This window comes from Idiotropiscis lumnitzeri, chromosome 8, assembly GCF_059441095.1.
Source record: "Idiotropiscis lumnitzeri isolate Australia: NSW breed Sydney's pygmy pipehorse chromosome 8, RoL_Ilum_1.0, whole genome shotgun sequence".
Classification (NCBI taxonomy): Eukaryota; Metazoa; Chordata; class Actinopteri; order Syngnathiformes; family Syngnathidae; genus Idiotropiscis; species Idiotropiscis lumnitzeri.
In genome coordinates, this window is record NC_142398.1 from 10,303,166 (window position 1) to 10,322,088 (window position 18,923).

General features: G+C 40.8%; 1 protein-coding gene across 1 annotated transcript; it reads left to right on the plus strand.

Moving 5' to 3' along the window:
* Nucleotides 1–1,088: 1,088 nt before the first annotated feature.
* Nucleotides 1,089–14,484, plus strand: pla2g6 (phospholipase A2, group VI (cytosolic, calcium-independent)). Its single transcript, XM_088303850.1, has 18 exons — nucleotides 1,089–1,218; nucleotides 3,205–3,425; nucleotides 4,279–4,491; nucleotides 4,960–5,140; nucleotides 6,015–6,202; nucleotides 6,540–6,636; nucleotides 7,181–7,363; nucleotides 7,432–7,540; nucleotides 8,197–8,313; nucleotides 9,162–9,243; nucleotides 9,329–9,492; nucleotides 9,592–9,742; nucleotides 11,112–11,248; nucleotides 11,542–11,696; nucleotides 11,777–11,828; nucleotides 12,341–12,456; nucleotides 12,536–12,609; nucleotides 13,575–14,484. Exons 2-18 carry the CDS (start codon nucleotides 3,211–3,213, stop codon nucleotides 13,720–13,722), a joined length of 2,382 nt encoding a protein of 793 aa, XP_088159976.1. The 5' UTR covers nucleotides 1,089–1,218; nucleotides 3,205–3,210; the 3' UTR covers nucleotides 13,723–14,484.
* Nucleotides 14,485–18,923: the final 4,439 nt, after the last annotated feature.

Here is an 18,923-nt window from a genome sequence, read left to right on the forward strand (position 1 = left end):
AATCACAACTAGATGGCAAGCATGTCTTAGTTGGGTTCACACGCTCGTTCTTTATACTGTCCGATACCACAATGTGACTTGGTTTAATAATTTTGCGGGGATTTGCAGGACAAATATAGTACTCAATAATAAAAACAAATTGAGTGTGTTGATCTTTGTGAAAAACAAAAAGGTTCTTGCACTTAATGTTGGTTTTGTGTTCAGCAGTTTTGTGCCATCTTTGAATAAGAATTTTTATGCAAGAGAGCTCTTTGCATGGGAGAATAAACTGTGGTTATTTTGTTGTTTGTTTCGGACCCTTTGATAAATTAGATATATTAAGGGCAGATATTTTGTCCGATTTAAAATAACGTGGTTAGGAGTTGCATGGGTCTGCGTGGCCCCCAAGTAGCACTGATGAAAAATTGTGGCCCACCCCCTGCAGCAACAATTAGCCCCATCCTGCAAGAGCACTCCTGTATTTTGCAGACCTTACAAATCCTAACTTTTTTATACAATTTGTCTTATGCTGCACAGTCCCACAAATAAAATATTTCGTATCAAGAAGTGCATCAAGGTAAATCAATCAAGCGCATGTCAGGTCAACGATACTTAATCACTGGCCTAAATGTGGACAGACCCCAGAAGATCCTCAATCACTGGTCTGAAGCTTTCTGAATCTGAAAAATAAAGATATTTAATTGGAATGTGAGAAAATTGAGGAGAGGTGATTGTTTCACTTTTCTGTAGCCTACTGCAATTTTTGTGACATTTCGTTTTAGTGGTGTGCCGTGACATTTTTCTAAAAAAAAATAAACAAAATATAATAATCATAATAATAATAATAATTATAATAATAATAATAAATAAAGTTTGGAAATCATTGAACATTTACAGCAATAAAATGGGATAGAACAATGATTACAGAGACAGGGTTAATCATTTCTAAATTCATTCGAACTATCCCGAAAACGTTTTTTTTTATTTAATTAATTTAAAACAATAAATATTGAGCTTAAAGAACTACACAAAATATCGTGAATGATTTTGTTGTTATTTTTGTTTATTTTTAAGACCTTGATATTGTGTATGAAAAGCGGTTTTAATTAGGTCCCGCCTACTTCTTGAAAATCGGGGCTGTGTGATTGGTTCTTTTGATGTCACTCATCAAGACTGGTTGCAGTGTGGTGCTTGTTGGTGTCGCTGTCATAAATCATACATCACACAAGAGAGGTCGTCGTAAGTAGATCCTATGCTGCTTCTACGATACTTAATACTATTATCTACGATTAACGGGGGGAGAAGATTATTTATTAACTTTGGGTTTCACAATGAGAGCTGTTTTTAACGACGTTCAATGACTGTTCGCACCGCTTCTTGGCTTTGACGTTATGTTGTCATGTGAAATGAAAATGGACCACCAGAAACTTGCGAGTAGAATGAATGGACTCATTTGTTTATCAATCACGTCCAATGTCATACTTTCTAAAGGGAAACGTACAACGGAGACAAACGACAGTCAAGCTATCGTGTCGTTATCACTCAAGATAGTTTCCAGTATGGGCGACAGCACAGCGGCACTTGTTTTAACACGTGAATGTTCTGACTTTAATATAAATAATGTATTCTTGCATTCCTCTTGGCAGGATTACACAAACGGGGTTAAATAATTCAGCCCAGTGTCCTTTTTATATGAAAAACCAATGCGATGAGTTCCATAATGAAATGAAACATAGTTGAAGTCATGTTGTGTTTATGGTCATTTGGAATTTTTCACAAATAGATGAACAACAATGTTAATATTATTAGTGGGTGTTTAAATGTCTTTTGATTCAAGACCTTCCAAAAACAACCATATCTTATTTTCAGGCATTATTCGTGCTTACATATTTACATATTTATTATGTAACCTTTGTCCAAATATGCCACAAAGAAATAAAATTATGCATTATTGCAAGTTAGGTTTCAAACCATCATGTTAGCGCTACACAGACAAAGTCGCTCATCTTGTTTTCTAGTTTGGTCTTGTCAGACATTCCACAAAAGGGGCTTTATTTGGACAAAATGAATCCTTTGCCACCATCTTGTGTGAGGTGTCAATTCCTTTTAGATTGTTTTTTTCATATCTCCCGTGAATAGTTTGTTGAACAATGTTCCTCCGTATTTTAGCAATTTTTCAAATTTTGCAATCACCTTTTCACTGATTTTATTTTTTTTGGGGGGTGAAGCTATCATTTGTTATTTTCTGAAAAAAACTCACCTATTTGCTATTTTTGTAGTCAGGCCAAAGTAAAATCAGTATGGTTTTGACACAAACTAGTGGCATTTTGGCTCGATAAATTTATTGAAGTGTGTTAAGGAGTTTCGTCTTGACAAAAAGAAGCTTCTGCTGTCATCTTCTGACAACTACAAGCATTTACAGTATAATCCTTTTTTGATGATGTTTTAACTACTGTCAATTAGTCGATGATTTTTGAAAGCTAATCCTCCGAAAACGCTGTACTTTGACCTCACCGATTCACTCTCAGCTTTCCGGCAACAAGTAGCTCAGTGAAAGTCTTGAGGGAAGGCCATTCCGAGGTCACTGTGGGCCCATTTTGATGGGGGCCATTTGTTCAATGCATTGGCCTGATCCTTGACCTGAGCACCCCCTACCATTGTTTACAGGCTGTGACTGATGCTACTGACCTTTAAAGGCACTAACAAAGTTGAAGGGACTATTATAAAGCCTCAAAATACAAGCAGAGATTAAGAAAAAGTCAAGGGTAAAATGCAGCTTGCACTTGGAAGCCAGAAGTCATGTTAAGCAAGAAACAGATGTGTGGTATGTATGCACACTCTGTGCATGTCAATTAAGCTATGCAGCACATAGCTTAACAGTGTGTGAAGCTACATGCTAAGATACACGCTTGTTGTACGTCAAAAGCTTTCACTTTTTTCCTTTTGTTGCAAAAATATTTTTGTTGAAGAAAAAAGTATTTGCTGGTAATAAAAAAAAAAAATCAACACATTAGTATGACAAATAGAAATAAACAGTGCAACAACGGGTGCTGTTGGTTTAAGGCTCGAGGTCAAATTTTTTAAAAATGATTTATCTTGTTCTCATTTTTGAATACATCTCACATACATCTGTTCTATATTGCTGTGTCTGTATTAAATGGAAAAATAACACATTCGGATCTGCTACCGTTTCCGCCCACTCACTCACATTGCGGTTCCGCCCAGGTCACAATGCAGTTCCTGGGCCGTCTTTTGGACACCGTGTCCTCCGTATCCACTTTGTTCACGAACCCTTACCGGGTGAGGGACGTGCAGCTGTCTGATTACGGCGGAGGAGGGAAAACCAAGCTGAGGCAAGAAGGACGTCTGGTTCTCTACAAGAACGCCCAATGCCAGTCGTGGGATTGTGTGCTAATGTGCCCCGACACACCTGCAGCGGCCCTGAGGTGGGTGCGGCCTAAGAGCTATCCTGTGATGACGTGAGGGCCGTGTTTGAGAAATTTTGTTTACCTGATTTGAAACGTTTCAGATTGATTTTGTCTTTCAGCCCTTGATGGCATATTGACTGACAAGGTCTGATAACAAAGTGGCTAAGTGAAATCATCAATGTGTCTTTACTGAATCTAATTGATGCATGCACTCATTGATTTGAAGAGTCTATCATGTGGTGTTGGAATACCTTTGAGCATGAGGGGACCAACTATTTATAGACCTTTGACATCGTCAGACACACCTGAGCACTGTTGCTCTATTTCCTCACATAGTGGCCTCCACTTCAATAAACCTGAGTTTATCCAACTCCTTTGTTATCGCTCTGGACATGACATTACGTCATTGGTGGTGTCTAAATAGACGCCTGTGAGTTTGTATTTATTCACATCAAACGTGAGCTCATATGTTCACCGCCACAAAATCAATTGTGACCATCGTTTCTCGACTCTCGCTGAACAAGACAAGAGCAAGAATGTGCACACGAACCCCGACTGGTTATATTTCGGACATTTAGCTCTGCAAAAGTTTTGTTAAGTGTCTGGAGGCAGCTAGTGTCCAACGGAAGATCCCTTTAATTGCTTCTTGGCTGTACAGGATAACTTTTAGAGCTTACACCAATTTATACGCAGAATTAAGATGTTGACCAAGATGTACTAGTTTATTGGATTCCCTATGGTGTTTTTCTTTAAATAATTTTTTGTTGTTTTTGAGGTGTTATAAATTATGTATCATCAAATACAGGTAAAATCACAAGATATTTGACGAGTGTGTGATTAGTTTCTAAATATGCATCATTTTTGGCATCAGGCTTTTCCAGGTGGCGTCAGAAGAGGATGCCATGAACTTGTTCCCGCAGTACACACTTAAACTTCCGCCCTTTTACGACACACTCCCGCCAATGAAGGCCGAGACCGCCCAAATGATCGTCGACTGCCTGCGCAACCACCCGGATTGGAGCGCCGCTCACATCGCCGTGGAGACGGGCCTCAGGGAATGTCTGAAACACAACTACGTTCAGAGGTGAGACAGGAATCCCTGGAATTTGTTGTTGGTCGGCATTAATTTATATGACGGCATATGGAAAATGCTTTGTTGCAGCTCCAGCTGTTGTGAAATGCGCTATATAAATAAAATTGTATTGTATTGTATTGTATGAATCAATGCAAACCTTATGATATGAGGCACTCATGCAACAATGTTCCCAAACCACAGCATTGCTACAGAGAGAATAGTGAAACGCAAACACCATGAGATTACTCATGCAGGAGCTGCTGTGGGCCCCTGCTCGGATCCAGACACTCAGAAGCCAGCCCTGCCTCATGAAGACTTTCAATTCTTGTTTGTGTGTGTGTTCAAATTCGTTTAGAATGTTTTCAAAGCGTGTGGAGAAAATGTTTTTTATATGGTTTCTCTATATCGCAGATGTGGGTCTAGAACGTATCCTCCGACATAAACAAGGCTTTACTGTAATCGTTTTTATGTTTGCAGTCAGATCAACGCTCGGGACACACTCGGTCAGACGCCACTGCACCTGGCATGCGAGAAAAGTGACATGGCGTGCGTGAAGGAGCTGCTGGAGGAGAGCCAAGCTCGCACTGACATAAGAGACCACCGGGGAGAGACGCCCATGCACGTTGCTGCCAAGCACGACTCCCCCGCCGTCATCCAGGTGAGCGGCACCCGACCCTCGGGTAACGTATTACCTTCTTAAACACTGGTGACGCTCATCATGAAGGAGTTAAACCGAGAAACATTAACATTACCTGGATATAAATTAAAAATTCCGGCTAACAGAAATGAAAAGTACAGGACAAGGGAAGGAGCACACGGATATAAAGCGAAGCTATTTTCATTCAATTCTAACTGCAGCTTGGTAACTATCGTCTATCAAACTAATATCTGTCCTTTATAAGGAAAATTACCATATTCTGAAATATTGGCCTCTCTGTGCTCTATAGTAATATAAGTAGTATTCTGCGGACAAACCAAGTCATGATCACAGTTGAAATGATGCAAATAACTATATTAATAAGGCTCCCAACAAAACTAAATGCAAATCTGAATCGTCTTAGAGCCATGCAGGAAGTACAACCTTTAATAGGAGCAACTTCTATGAAGGAGTTAACTGAGAACATACAGTTGAATGAAGCGTCCAGCTCCACCCCAAATAACCATTTTGCACTGTCTTCAAGAAATATGGAAGGTTACTCTAAATAGGTGAACGTGACTCCTTGTTTGAGCAAGAAAAAAAGCAGAAAAGCACAAACAAAAGGCAATAAAGCCTTTTTTTCTGCAGCAGCCCAATGCGGCAGCTAACTCGTTGTGCCTCAATTAGACATATGGATACTTTATCCACCCACATGGGAAATTCACCACCATGAGTCTTTAGCAGGATGCTGCCAATAATGAAAGCCATTGTGATTCCATTGCTTTTAAGAGTCAGTGATAGCGCTCAATCTCATTCTACATTACACTTAAGGCTCGGTAGTTATCACTTTGCTCCTCATTATTCAGGCCGTTGGCATTGTTCTGTCTCCATGTAGGTGCTGTGTTCACGCTTGTGCTCGGGCGTGAATGAGCTGAATAACTGCGGGGAGACGCCGCTCCATGTGTCCTGCCGCCTTGGCCGAGTGGAGGCCGTCAAAGCCCTCTTGGGAGGCGGGGCCAAGTGCAACGTCTCCGGTGGCGTTGGCTACCCAATCCACTCTGCCATGAAGTACAGCGAGAAGAGGTGAGCATCACACGCAGTTTAAAACGTTTTGTCTTTTTTTCTGGTCCCTCGTATCTCAAGGCACCACTATGCATTGGACTGAGCAGCCAGGACAGAACACATACACTCGTTTTCTAGTGCACACTAAGTTCCATTACTGGTCTGCATCATAATTTTCTTCTTCTCCAGCACTCGTAACCTTCTGTAGCAAAAAAACAAAAACAAAACCCATAATCCAGCAAACGAACAAAGTATATTTGCGTAGCTCATTTAAAATGATGTCTTGTGAGATATGTGGCAGTCTCACTTTGACTATGAAAACAGTCCCTGTACTTAATAAGAGTTGTTTCTTTGTCAGCTGTACAGAGGAGATCTTGAAAGCAGACCCTGACCAGCTGCACGCCGAAGACTCCTTATATGGAGGGACGCCCCTTCACTGGGCAAAAACAGCAGAGGTGAAGAACATGTTGCTGTTTAAGAATTAGCTAGCCTTCGCTCGACTTATTTTATCAAAACATAATGCCCTAATGGAAATTGAGTTGCAAAAAAAAAAAACTTGCAAAAGATACAAAAACATAATTCACCTTATGTGTTTTTTTTATCCGGAAGGACTAATCCTTACTGTAGCTAGCAACATCAAACACTTTCTATATAATAAGGCCATTGATGAGGAATATGTTGCTGCTCTGAATCTGTTAACGGAAAAGTATAGTCATACTTTGTGGTAATTATCTACTATTATTTTCCCTAAAAAAAACATTACAGTGGTACACTTGGCCATGTGCATGATATTGGCCCAACAATCATTTTTAAGATGAGCATTCTTTCATACATTTCACGTTAGATTACCAGGTACTCAAATGCCCGCTATTATTGACCGGCATTACTGCACTGTACTCAAGTAAAGCATAGATGAGTTCATTTAAATACTGTAAAAAAAGTATTTGTCCTTCATTACTTCCCACCACTGACAGCTTGACTTTGAACTCTGTACTGTAGATGTGCCGCATGCTGCTGGAGAGGGGCAGCGCAATCAACTACCTCAGTAAGACAGGCGAGAGTGCCCTGCACATTTGCACCAAGAAGGGTCGTTTCGAAGCAGCCATGGTCTTACTCACGCACGGCGCCAACGCCAACCTGAAGGGGCAGGACGGCAACACGGCCTTGCATCTCGCCATGAAGGTGCGTGGCTGCTGTCGGTGGCCCTCAATCATGGCCAAATGCAATAATGCTTGTCCGTGTCGGAATAGATGGATCACATGGAGCTGATCAAAGCTCTGATCGTGTTCGGGGCCGACGTGGAGATCCACAACGATTTGGGAGAGACGCCAGGACTGATCGCTGCTCGTACCAGCAAAGGTAAAGCTCAAAATTAAATCTGTGTTTTATTCAAAGGTGTACATTAGTAATGACATTATACGTTAACGGACTTTTTAAAATTTTTGTTTTAACCACATGGTTGGATTTGGATGGAGGTGGGTTGAGTAGCCCAAAAATGTATTCAAGTAAGAGTACTGTTTATTTGGACAAGTAACGTAAAATTAATGAGTAGTCCTTCAAAGAACGCGGTGAAAAGTACTGAGTAATTGTTGAGTAACATCTGATTTATTAAAATTTACTTTTATCAGCGCATGGACATCAAATAAAAAAAGATATTAAATATAAATGGGCACCGTTAGATATTGCCCAACAATAAAATGTATTAATGATAAATTACATAAATAATTAATTAAATTAAATTAAATTAACAAAATTCAGTCAAAACAAATCATTCCATTTAAAAATAGTCATATCTCATACAGTACTCCGAAACTTTACAGTAGGGCTTCTTTTTGCATCACATTGAGCATAGAGTCAGCCATTTAACCTGACCGTTCTATGTACACCTTTCCTATTATTCCTATTCTTCTAACCTACCAATAAACATTTTGTAACCCCTTTGTTTGTTTGTGCATGTCTAACTGGGTTCTGCCATGCATGTTGTTTAATGAAAACAAAAAAAAACAAAAAACAAGGTCCCAATCGAAAGATACTGCTGGACATGCTGTGTAGTGTGGGTGTGCAACGCTGCCTGCCCCCCTCCCCTGGCAGCCCTCCGCCCATTGGCAACAAAGTCGCTGCGCCAGGCCTAGGTAACGCTCACTATTGACTACTCCTTTAAACTCTTTGATGCATCTCCTTAACGTCTTATTGTAAGTGGATTTGTTTTATTCAGCATTTGTAAATTAAAGCAATGGAATTTTTTTTTGTTTTGTGTGTTCAACAAGCATAGTAAGTTCTTTGTCTATTTCTGAAAATAGCGTTCAAGTATATGATTGAATAAAGTTCATTCAGTCTCTCATTTAAATTTGAAATTGGTGCTTCTTTTATCACAGACAGTCTATTAGTTTGTCATTTACCGGCCATGTTTCAGCGACAGTCTTTCGCCTTCTTCAGAGTGTCACATGATGGTGTCTTGTGACTTGTCTTGATCAGCTGTTGTTTAATGAAGGCGTGACCCTTCTATCAATTCTGACAGGTAAGTCACAACCTCCGATAGCCAAACAAACAAGAACAATAAAAGATGAAAGCACAACTGTAGCACCACAAGTCAGCCATTACCAATCACTGCAAAAGGGAAAATCACATCATGGACTGGGAAAAGGCCAGTCATCACACCGATCAGCGCTGGATTAGGGAGGCCATTGAGATCAGGATGCGGGGACAGGACCATTAATGGGGACGAGGGAGCATGCGTGGAGTAGCTATTCTCCATCTGAGGCCGTGACGAACCTGTCAAAATTGACACGTGGGTCTCATCTTCATTGAACATCAGCTGAGTCTTAAGACACCATCATGTGACACTCTGAAGGAGGCAAAAGATTGTCGCCACATACACATAGTGTAGTGTGTGAAGTACTTGCACCGTGACTGAAAATGCTGTGTTGTGTTTTTGGTTGTTGAGATTTTCACAAACCGCTTCCATCTGATTGGCCCGCAGGATTTGAGGACATTTTGCACATGGGAGCTACGATCGCCGCAATGAGTAGAAGCAAGTCGCAGGTAGACGGTCTCAAAAGGAGGTGTGTTCAGTGTGTAGTTTTTAGTTTTTTTTTTTTAATGGCAAAACTACAATGATTTCTTAGTCTTTGTTCAACTCATCTGCAGGATGGACACTCTGCTATGTCTAGACGGGGGAGGAATCAGGGGCCTCGTTCTGATCCAGATGCTGATCGCATTGGAGAAAGAGGCAGGCCGACCCACCCGGGAGCTCTTCGACTGGGTGGCCGGCACCAGCACTGGCGGCATTCTGGCACTTGCTATAGTCCACGGTTCGCATAACATTTAATGTTTTTTTGTTTTTTTTTCGTACCTCACTTGACCCCTTCATCCTAGCACGAAAGTGATGACGATGCTGCTTCATTGTGCAGGGAAGTCCATGGAGTATCTCCGTTGCTTGTACTTTCGAATGAAGGAGCAAGTGTTCAGAGGCTCACGACCTTACGAATCGGCCCCACTGGAGGACTTTCTGAAGAAAGAATTTGGCGAGAACACCAAGATGGCAGACGTTCAGTACCCCAGGTATTGCTTTATCCAGCCCGATTGCAGCACTTATGAACCATCTCAGACACCCTCCTTTTCTTTGGCTGGAAAAAACAAATCTGAATTTTGTCATCAATGTCAGATGGGAAAAGGATACTCTTGTTTGTTTAACGTGTTTTTTTTGTTGTTTGTTTTTTTTAACAATTAATGGTAATACGTTTTATACAAAATTCATGTGGTGAAAAATAGCTGTGATTTTCAAATGAAAAGACAAACTGAAATTCTTTTATTTGAAAAAAATACAATAATAATAAAACAAACAATCATGAAATCATAAACATCTTATGAAGTTATATCAACTATAAAAAGTGGGTATTTTAGAAAAAAAGTTCACATATTCAAATGCCATCGTTGCAACATGACCTTTAAAACTAATTTAGGAATTTTCTTTTTTTTTAATGAATAAGCAAATATAAGGAACTGAAAAAATATCCTTCAGGCCAAAAGGTTTTGTGCCAGAACTAACTGAAATGCACCAAAATTTAAACTAAAGCCCAATTTTCTTTGAATGATCACATTTGTTTCATTATGTTAACACTGCAGGTCATTTCAGATTTCTTTTTGCTCGTATGTGACGTCCATCTGGATATTCTTCATGCAATGTGAACAGTAAAATTCAGATTTATTTTTTCAAATCCGACCTGGGCCTCTTTTGTACGTGAATATAAATTGGTTATGTATCCGATCCCTCTGCCATATGAACACACATCTGTACATATCTGAGTTATACGTTATCAAAAGCCAAATATGCGCTTTGCACAGGCAGGGGTAAAGTACCTTGATGACTTGATGTTCGTCCGTAAAGCTGCAAAGTTGTTTTGGGTAACAGTGGTACTTTTATACTTGAGACTTTAATTTAATCACACATAAAACATGAATCATAAAGTGGACATTTGTGAGGATGGTAGTAATTCATCCATGCATATGATTCATTTTTTTACTATTCATTTTTAATGACATGATGTCATGTTTAATAGATATCTCCATGAAATGAGGAGCATTGTCTCATTTCCCCAAAATATTTCTACCTCCTCCTACCTCGCTCTTTTGTCATTCTGTAAACACTCTGCCATGTGACATTGAATACAAAAAAAAAACGTTTGTCACTCACCATCGTGTTTTGTGCAAATGCGTGTCCCATCATGGCCGCATTGATTTACATAAGAAGTCGCTTTTGTTTTTGTAATTAGAACAAGTCAATAAAAAGATTAGATTGGGCCTTATTGACAACACACACACACAGACACAAAAAGCTGTCATTTTACACGTAGGTGTCAGTAGTTTTTGTATTTTATATTTAGTTTTTGTATTAAATTGTATTATTTCTTTACTCCCATATCTCACACAGGGTGATGGTCACCAGTGTTCTGGCAGACCGACACCCGGGAGAGCTTCACATTTTCAGGAACTATGACCCCCCCTCCGTCCGCAGAGAATCCCCGTACGCCACCACTGCCACCTTCAAGCCCCTCACAATCCCGCGAGGTAGGAAGTGGGCTTCTGTGTGCGTGTGGGGGTGTCTGCGCGTGTGTGTCTGTGTGTGTCGCCGTGTTGTGTTGTCGCCGTGCCAGCCATGTTGCTGTTGCAGGATGGGAAGATGAGGATTTGTTGCTAGTAGGATACACAGTGGAGCCATCCAGTAAGCGTAGAAAAGTGACTGACGAAGGTGTGTTTGCGCTTAACTAAGCTTTGTCATCATGGAGGAATGTTCGGCCTCACTCACGTCACATGCAACTCACATTTTAAGACAAACGCATTGTGTTTTATCTTTTCATAAGAGCAACTTGTGTGGCGAGCTGCACGCTCCAGTGGCGCTGCCCCCACCTACTTCCGGCCAATGGGACGCTTCCTGGACGGAGGGCTGTTGGCCAACAACCCTACACTCGACGCCATGTCAGAGATCCATCAGCACTACAAAGTGCTAAAAGCAGAGGTAACATATTTATTTTGAATTTGTGTGTTCAATAAATAAAAGACGTTTGATTCCCAAAAACGTTCTCTCTTGCTTTTCAGGGCCACGGAGTGGAGATCAAGAAGCTGGGTCTAGTTGTTTCTCTAGGGACTGGTAAGGCCCTCACATCTGTGCGCTCGCATACATAAGAAAGTCAGATACTGTACAGTGATGCCTTGACTTCCAATTAAAATTCATTCTTTGACCAGGCTTGTAACTCGGTTCCAGCACCTCATTGTGCTCATTCTGGTGTGTGCATATCGTACAGACATAAACGAAAAAGAGTCAGTGATTGACTCTGTAAGCTGCAGTGTATTTTTTTTCACAGAGGCCAAAGTAAATGTGAAAATATTGAATCTTATTAAAAAGAAAATAACTTTTGAGTAGAGCTTTTATTTTTAAGTTGTTCTCGGCCGCGTGTTGCGGATTAACACCTCAATTGACTCGTCTTCCAGATTAGTGACTGTGGTTGGAGCATTTTCTATTGTTATCACAAAACATTGCTACCGACGTCAATAACACAACACTTGAACACCTGAATTCATGTTTAATCGTTAATTAAGGAAGCTTAAAAAAAATTCTGTGTTAATTATGCTGATATTGTATTATTGTATATGGCATCTCAGGTAAGCCACCCCAGGTGGCAGTGAGTTCCGTAGATGTTTTCCGACCCTCCAATCCCCTGGAACTGGCAAAGAGCATCGTTGGAGCCAAGGAGCTGGGCAAGATGCTGGTGGACTGTGTGAGTATAAGCTCACTCAGTGAATTACTGGTAATTGAGTTCACGTTGTGTATGACATCATCTCTTTGCTGCCGGACAGTGTACTGACTCTGATGGCTGTGCCGTGGACCGAGCCAGTGCCTGGTGTGAAATGATTGACACCATCTACCACAGGTATGTTAATTCACTCACGACTACAGGATGTTGTGGAAACGTCTGAAGACTATCACCTCATTTTTCTGTCTTTGTCCGGACTCCAGCACTGTACTTGCAAGAGTTTCCAACTACCGAATTTTCACAATCATACTGCGTACCGTATTATTGGGCCCAGGCATGGTAAAACTTACGCTAGCATGTTTTTAAAAAGGCAGAGGGAGCAAAACTGAGTTTGGTTGTATTTTATTGAAGTATTTAACATGCCAGGGTCCCTTTCGTCATTGTCAGAGTCAGTCTCGTTTCTGTGCGGCCACTCGGAAATAAAGCCCTGCAAAAATTTCACTGGTAATTTTAAGGAAAAAAATGAAACTAAGTAAAACATTACTTAAAATAACCTAAATTATCTGACAACAAAACGAGAAAATTTTACTTGACAAGTTTTGGAAAAATAAGAAAATAATACTCGGCCTAACCACCGCAGTCTTGAAATTCGTAGTTTTAAACTAAAAACAAGTAATCATTTTGGGTTAGGGTTTTATCATTAAACCCTTCAACGTCCTGCTGCTGTCCTCAGTCACGTCAGCCCTTCCTCTAATCACGGGTGTCAAACCGCGGTCCTGCATCTTTTCCATCTCTCCCGGCTGCAACGCACCTGATTCAAATGAGCAAATACGTATTCAATTTATATGACATTTTGTAGTTTAAAAAATGAGAATAAAAAAGAATTACTTCAATTTTTAAATGAGGCTTTAACATAATATGTGGAAGTGGTGAAGTGCTTGGGAATACTCCGGATGCATTATTGTTAGATGTCAAAGTTTTTGTTTGTGTTTGTTCTCAATTGCTTTTTTTTTTTACTGATATTCATCACTACGAAGATGACAGACAGATATTGATTGCAGTTTCATCCCTGTCATAATTATAACTTATCAAAAGTCTTTTGATTCCCTGTTGTGACTGTATTTGCTTTCCCTCTCCTGCAGACTGAGCCCGCAGCTTTCCCAGGAGGTGATGCTGGACGAAGTGAGCGACGCCATATTGGTGGACATGCTGTGGGAAACGCAGATGTACCTGTATGACAAGAGGGCGGAGCTCCAGTCCCTCGCCAAAGTGCTCGTGGACAACTTCTAGAGAACAGAAAACGTTCACACCAGTGGATGCTCCCAAATGAGAAGCATCGAGAACTGAGAATGAAAGAGGTCTGTGAGTTTACAAACTTGTGTTGAAAGTAGCATCTGTAAATATGTGACTGACATGAAGGCATAGTGATATGCGTCCTGCTCATTACAAACCTCTACAAACAACAGGTAGCCTCCTCCACTTTAAGTAGTTTTGTGTGTTTTTTTTTTCACATTTACCTCTAATATATTAATACTACATATATATATATATATATATATATATATATATATATATATATTTATATTTATATATATATTTATATATATATATATATTTATATATATACACACACACTTTATTACTCATGATATGTTGACTGAATATTCTTTCCCTGTGTGTTTGTCATCTCATCCTTTATTGCACTTTGATCTCCATCACTGCTGATAACATCGTCAATATCGGAATTTTACTCTTACACTATATACTCACTGGACCCAAGCTATTGACTTTCAATTCAAGAACCATTAAAGCTATGCTGTCAATTAAAAGCATTTTATTTGTAAAGGCAGAATTTTTGATAGAGTTCTTGTATTCAATGTCACTAGATAGTGCCGGTGTACCTAGAAAAGTGGCTGGACACAAAAGTTGCTTGAAACTACTTGAAAGACAGACTAAACACCAACTCTACTGGGACACCCGGCATTTACTGTTTAATTTTGTATACGTATGTACCAATTAATGTTGACTGTCAAATAAAAATATTCTACGTCATCTAGTATCAAGCCGGTGTTTGTAATCTGGCATCTCATATTACAGTACTTGGAGCAGAGTTTTTTGTTGTTGTTGTTGTTTGTCGCCTGCAGATGGCGCCAGCGCTTAATGTCAGTTCATCTGCTTTTTCTAATGTGGGTTCCACACCGGAACTGCCTTGCAAGGCCCTGAATGGTGGCTTTTCCGTTGCACTTTTTCGGGGCAATGCGGTTACCTGAGGTGGGTATTCGTCAGTGCGTCCTTTGAGTTCTCGTCTGTATTTCAGGTCTGCGCAGCCAGTCCAAGTCAAACAAATGGCATCGAACTTACTTACTGGTATCACGTCACACGCAGATGCCGCCAAATGAATAAAGATAAAGTTTCTATTCATTCTATCCATCATCACATCCCCTTATTGTGTTCAATGTGTCAATATAAAAAGAATGAGTGCCAGAGTAAGTAGAAGTAATGGACTACAATTAGGAGGGAAAGGGTCAAGACAGATTTGAAGTCAGGACCTCTTGAGCGGCAATCCAACACAGCCACAGGGAGCACCACAAACACAGAGATGCAATAGTATTGCGTTTTATTGCGAAACAATGTGCGATAACGCATTGAGTTTTCAATTTGTATTATTGTTGCAAAATAACCCAATGTTATTTTAGGAGGAGAATGAAAAGAGATCCACTTCTGGGTCAATGCTGTAAGTGTATGGCGGTCCTGGCATGAGCACAAATGACAGTTGGGAGAGATTTTTACTCACTAGACTTCGCATGCAAAGGGATAAGGTATGTACTAAATGTTAACTGTTGGTTAACAAGACAAAATTGCTATCCACCTTTTTCCTATGCTCCATACATACCGAGTCATACAAAGTCTGAAGCAGTGTGTTGACGGGTAACACGCACACACGCGCGCAAGACTGGCTGGGCGTAATCTATGGTATTACATGTCTTGAACCACTAGAGGGCAGACTATGCCTGTGAGTACAATGTTACTGCAGAAAATGCACGTGAAAAAGAAAGAAAAGACGGCGGTTAATAAAGGCGGGTCCGTGGTAACGCAGAAGAGAACAGTAGTCTTTCTTTTTAAAAGAAGCAAACGCAACGTGAACCATCAAATGTTCTACATTGAGCAACGCATGGCTCAAACGGTCCCCTTTTTCTGTTGAAGTATCAATTAAAAAAAAAACTCCTTCCAGAATAGGAGATGTTTCCTCTAAAGTAATAGTCAAGTCAAGTAATAAGAATAAAAAAAAAATCCACCACTGAGCGACATCGCTTTTTTCTGTTTAAGGTATCAATACAAAAATACAGTCCTTGCCACAATCAATTGTGAGTGGATGTCTAAAGTCACTGATATAGGCTACCCAGATTTAAACCAGGCTCTTCTTGAGTTACAGACTAACACTTCACCACTGATCTATTCCCCCAGAAAAGTGGGGGAATTTATTTTCTAAGTAGATGCATTTCAAATTGACAGCTTGCCAACCCCAATCTGGACCAAACAGGACACTTCCCCCTTCATCTGAAAACAAATGGCTGTCCCAGTGATGCCATGATGTCACCTCAATGAAACGAGTGAGAGCGAGTGTGTGTCTGTGTGTGCGCGTATGTGTGCAAACACCGCTTCCCTCCATTAGCCCGTAGCAGACAGCGTTGCATTGTTTCCGAGCCAAAAGCACCACATCAGTCCTCCCAAACGACGCCCCGCACATCCTCCACTCCCAACGCTGCCACAATGAGGCAGAAATCCTCCCTTTGGAATAAGACAGAGGGATTTTTCCTCGTCCTCCTGGTTCCCAGCATGCTAATAATTGGCGTAAGACCTTTACTAATTGGCTTCTTTGGAAAAGAGAGGACCGGAAATGCTTGAAAATGAGAATGGGAGATTCATCTCATTGCGATGTTACGTGACATAAATCTGCCTCTGGAGAGCTGTCGTCTACTCGTTGACCTTTTGGTATTTTCTTGTTTGCATCTATGTGAACAAAAGATCTCTCTTGATTTTTTTTAATCTACCAGAGCCAAGATGCTTCAGATAGCTTCACATACCGTAAATAATGAACACAATCTTGACGCTAGCTGACTTCCAAGTTGCTCTGTCAGTGAATCCCTTGAATACATTTATTAGTCTGAAGTGAAATCATCTTTTTTTATGCTTATTCATAGAGACAGTGCTTTGTTACCATGACGTTGAATTGAACACTTGACAGTTTAGCGTGTGGATCCGCGGTGTATGTGGCGCATGCAGCGGACATAAGGCCGAACACGACGGCAACACACTTGAAACAAAATTTAGAATCACTCAATTACAGATACATCGACGGATTTAAGTAGGTGACATAGGACAAATAACTTAGAAGTCAATGTTCCACTGTAAAGACATTTGGTCAATTTTTTTTAACTTCATAAAACTTCATAGAAGTAAGTAAAGAAAACGTGAAGTGAATGAACTGATAACAAGATGGTGTTTTGATTCACATGTGCATGTTGCGTAAGAGCAATTAGTGTGTCTTTTATCAGCGGGAAGCACGATTAACTCCCTCGCTGACTCCCAATTATTTCCCCCCAAGGAGATTAAAGTCTCCCAAGTGAAACGACACAAAATTGGCCACCATGAATCAAAAGTTCCAACCCTCCCACCACGATGCCGTTTTAACACTCGGCACTTATCCAAACAGCTGTCGACTAGATCATACATTTTAGTTTGATTATTCAGAGCCGGGATAATTTAGGGTAATATTTAATTTATAACGTCAATCTATTGTTGAGTGGAAGGTGATAGAATTGAAGGAAGTAGGGAAGAGGAAGAGGAGGAAGCTTTCTGGATGGAAGTGGAAAGGCAGTGAAGAACTCCACCAAGGTCTCTTTTTTTTTTTGTAGCAGAGTTTTTTTTACTTTGTCCATTTGTATGCTCGCAGGCTTCTTCCTGGTTCAATGAGATGATAAGAGCGATGAAGAAAAGATTAACCTTTTGTAAAATGCAATATTGTGTATACCCCCGGCCTACTGCCCGAAGACAGCTGGGAAATCCTAATCTTAAAATCATATCTACTTGAAGCCTCTTGTGGCTAGAGTATAACCCACTGGGTCTTTGCGGAGCTTTTCCAAGCCACAACCATGAGGCACTCTAAAACGGCCACTCCACTCCAAAGTCCTTGTCTGCACACGCTCAGTCTTTATCGAAACAACTACAAAATATTCCCCCATCCTGTCTCTTCCATCTTTCTATATGTAACAAACGTGCACTCCCGGCCAACAACATGGCGCTCTAAAGCAGCCACGCCAGCTGACTCGTCATTTATATCTCTCAAGGCATCGCTGCAATCTTTCCATTTACAAAATATAGCGTTGTATCGCAAGCCGTATTGCGGCATTCAAAAGTAAATGCTCTCTTTGTGCTAGTTGTGGCATGACTTGCTCCCTTCACTGAAATCTTTGAAAATTACAACAGTATACATCTAGCACACAAACTAGACGTCAGGTATTGAGAGAGGCTACGCGTGATTGTGTATGTACTGTACGATGAATGTTTCTCTGTATGCGGTGGTCACACTTTGGTGCCTTCTGACAGCAGGGAGGCGCGATGGTCCAGAGAAGCAACGAGTGAGGTGCATCGTACAGTGTGAAGACGCAGGAAGTGACAGCTCGCCACCATTCAAGGTCTGAATTGGTTGTGACCCACTTCCCCGACACTACACCACTGCATGTGTGTGTCTGTGTGTGTGTTTCTGTTGGGATGGTTCTTCCCTTGTGACAGGATAAATGGGATTTAATTGGACAAATGTTTAGTCCAACATTGCCTGGAATCTCTCTCACATGCACAGACGTGCACGTGTACTCACGCGCACACATGCACAAACACGCACACAACTTCACCTTGCTGTGGAGGAACTTTTTCTTACAGTAGTCTTTGCTCATTCTTCTTTCTCTCACATCAAGTCAAACTAAGTTTGTGTGCGTGTGAGTGTGTGTGTGTGAGAGAGAGAGAGAGAGAGGGCGTGTGTGTGTGTATGTGTGTGAGACAAAGCGAGACTGAGGGCCCTATTTTCATGTCCAGCACAAGTCAAATGATAAGTGCAATGCGAATGTATGGAGTATAATTTCTGTTGGTATTTTCTTCGACGGTGCAGTTTGTAATGTGCGCTTGCGCCGTTGTGGGAGTGAACACAGCCGACTTGATTCCTGCCAAGTCAAAGCAGCTCCCCTCATTCCCTTTAAATTCAGTGCAGGAGAGATGCGCGGTCTACATGGCGGAAGCATAACAAACTAAATCTGCCACAAGTTTTTATTAGAATGTATTCTGTATTCTGATTGGCTGTCTAATGTCAGTCAGATTTCGCCCAACTGCCTGCCTCCTGATTGGTTAAAAAATGTGGCACACTTATCATGCCTGTATTGCAAGGGGTGAAACAGCGTATTGTACATGTAGCGGAGAAAACACACAAGCATCAAAAC

Bases quoted from the DNA above. Each gene is read 5' to 3' on its own strand.
- pla2g6 (XM_088303850.1), top strand. From the start codon at position 3,211: ATGCAGTTCCTGGGCCGTCTTTTGGACACCGTGTCCTCCGTATCCACT. The intron at 6,637-7,180 runs GTGAAGAACATG...TCTGTACTGTAG, and splicing joins ACTGGGCAAAAACAGCAGAG to ATGTGCCGCATGCTGCTGGA. The intron at 11,249-11,541 runs GTAGGAAGTGGG...TCTTTTCATAAG, and splicing joins GCCCCTCACAATCCCGCGAG to AGCAACTTGTGTGGCGAGCT.